The 3,006-nt window shown below is 32.4% G+C and overlaps 1 protein-coding gene across 1 annotated transcript in view; it reads left to right on the forward strand.

Moving 5' to 3' along the window:
- LOC111088913 overlaps window positions 1-3,006 on the forward strand; it is a gene marked incomplete at its 5' end in the record, with an annotated part of 68,226 nt that overhangs the window by 12,671 nt on the left and 52,549 nt on the right. Inside the window, one exon of the mRNA XM_022400212.1 lies at window positions 1,395-1,454. Within this exon, the coding sequence (XP_022255920.1) occupies window positions 1,395-1,454 (60 nt within the window). The remainder of the gene's footprint in view (window positions 1-1,394; window positions 1,455-3,006) is intronic.

Here is a 3,006-nt window from a genome sequence, read left to right on the forward strand (position 1 = left end):
AATCATATGATGGAATTTTTCTAAAGTCTATGAGCCATAGCTTTAAGTGAAACTTATATTACCTAAAGCTATGAGCCATAGCTATAAGTGAAACTTATATTACCTAAAGCTATGAGCCATAGCTATAAGTGAAACTTATATTACCTAAAGCTATGAGCCATAGCTATAAGTAGAAACTTATATTTCTAAAGCTATGAAGCCATAGCTATAAGTGAAACTTATATTACCTAAAGCTATGAGCCATAGCTTTAAGTGAAACTTATATTACCTAAAGTCTGTGAGCCATAGCTTTAAGTGAAACTTATATTACCTAAAGCTATGAGCCATAGCTATAAGTGAAACTTATATTACCTAAAGCTATGAGCCATAGCTATAAGTTGTGATAAATGCACTTTTACATGTCCGGCGAAAGAAATCGGTAGCTCGTGCACGCCAAAGAGACAGCCTGTCTATGGCTTATAAGACACTTTATTTTACATTGTTATCACAATTTATAAAGATCTATGAAAACAGTCGTTCCCCAATAGAAGGACATATTACAAATACGAAACTAAACCACGGATGGTGAATTGTGGGTATTCAAGTTGTGTCCGTTAGACATCCTTGTGTTTTAATTAGAATTTCTGCTAAACTGATTACCAGTATTGATTAGGTATAATTGGATCTCTTTTAGTATGAATACACTAAAGTTCAAGGAGAGAACTGGAATTTCCATCCTGAATTCCACCTTATAGTCACATGGGCTAAACTATCAGGTCCTTGTACTCTAGGGTTCGGGCAAAGCCATCCCTAATTTTGAATTGCTGACAAGAGGGAAGATAGCCGTCCAGCGGCACGTACTGCAACGAGGGATTTGTTTGGTTTTTTGAACCAAATAATGCGATTGATGTCGTTTTTATAAATCTCCCACAGCTGAAAATGCAGAACGTGTCCAGTGGCATTATATTTGAACCTCGGAATTTTCGATCCACAGCCTGGTACATTAACCACTAGGAAATTTATGCATAGATATTGTATTTCAAGGTTTTTAACACATAGGTCCAGTTGATTCTCGGATCAGCTATGACATTCAGAGATACTCCAATGGTTAGAGGTGTTAATTTTGTAGGTCGAACATTTTAATATTATATATTATTATTATTAGCAAAAGTACAGAGTTTAGAGTGAAAATATGTCACGTGATATGTCACGTGGTTCACAGAAATTGTTTGAAAGAGGTGTGCTATAAAATCAATAAAACTGTTGTTTTTTTTGTAGTTGTAGATAATTTTTTTGGCCACATCAATCTTTAGAGAGGGCGAGGGAGGAAGAAGCTTATTCGATGTACTAATTATGATAATGAAATATCTAATTTCAATATAATAATGATATTTATTTTTAACCACTTCTTGAAGGTTAACGTCATGTTAGGGATGGACACTATGATAACCTCGGCTGATCCTAGTTTATCAACTGTAGAAAAATATATATATATATATATATATAGTTAAACATAGCTTTCTTTCTTGAAATATCTTTAACCAATTCGTATTTGATCACAAACATTCTGGAAGTCTCCGGTTACTGTAGTTAACTTGTCTCGAAGACAACAAATCCAATCAAGTATCTGTTTTTACCTATCAGATTACGTTCAAACTAATAATTTACCTAATGAAATCCCAACACTTTTGTCAGATGGATCTTTAGGTCCTTGCTTCACTCCTGAAGAAGACAGGTTCACTGTCGAATCTTTAGGAGTTTTTTAAATACAATTTTTATCATATTATTTTATTCTATGACTTTTGTTTTGTTTTAACTATCATGAAATTACCCAGTGGTTATTTTGACCATTGTTCAGGGATGCTAAGGTCAAACCATCACCCGCCAGCATGTCAAACTCCAGCTTTTCACTTCGGAGAGCAGCAAGAGTGGTCCAGATGATAGCAGGATCTTCTCCAACAACAAGATGTTGACACATTCCACTCAAGTACATGTTTATAGAATCAAACAGGAATTTATCGCATTGCCGTTATCGGTCCTGGTTGTTAATTTATTGTCACAGCGGATAATGCGTTGGGGATATCCCATCTATCAGTCCAAGTCCAAACGCTGATGTTAATCTAGTCATCCGTCATGGAAAATTAAATAAGGGTACGAAGCTGAGTGCTTACATCCACAACGCCTCAGCTTTTACTGCCTTTCACTGTCTACAGCCAGTTGTGGGAAAACAATTATCCTTAAATATCTTGAAGTAGAAATGAAGCCACCCTAATATTTCTATTAATTAAACTCCCAACCTCTACCCTTACAAAAATATATTAAATAGAACTATAAGATATTAAATAGAACTAAATAAAACTATAAGATATTAAATAGAACTAAATAAAACTATAGGATATTAAATAGAACTAAATAAAGTTAAAAGATATTAAATATAACTAAATAAAACTATAAGATATTAAATATAACTAAATAAAACTATAGGATATTAAATAGAACTAAATAAAGTTAAAAGATATTAAATATAACTAAATAAAACTATAGGATATTAAACAGAACTAAATAAATTATAAGATATTAAATATAACTAAATAAAATTAAAAGATATTAAATATAACTAAATAAAACTATAAGATATTAAATAGAGCTTCTAAACCCTACCTTAAAAGTTCTTACATAGTTCTTACTCCCAACATCCCCCCCTTTTCTCCTGAAGATTTATTCAAGTATAACAAGGGAACGCCGAGACAAGCCCAGCTACTTGAAGTTAGTCTTTGCGTCCCAGTGTACTGAATAACATTATTTTAAAAAATTGCTATAAGCTACTTTTAAATCAAAGTAACTAACGCCCTCTTTATTATAGCTTTGAGCATAATTAAAAACAAACAAACCTTAATCGATAATTTAGTTTCTAAAATATTTTTGTATTCATTTAAAAAATAACAAATATTTAGGCTGACTAGATTACCATCGGCGTTTGGATTTTATCTGATAGATGGGATATCCCCAATGCATTTGGGTGCTATT

This window comes from Limulus polyphemus, unplaced genomic scaffold, assembly GCF_000517525.1.
Source record: "Limulus polyphemus unplaced genomic scaffold, Limulus_polyphemus-2.1.2 Scaffold4721, whole genome shotgun sequence".
Classification (NCBI taxonomy): domain Eukaryota; kingdom Metazoa; phylum Arthropoda; class Merostomata; order Xiphosura; family Limulidae; genus Limulus; species Limulus polyphemus.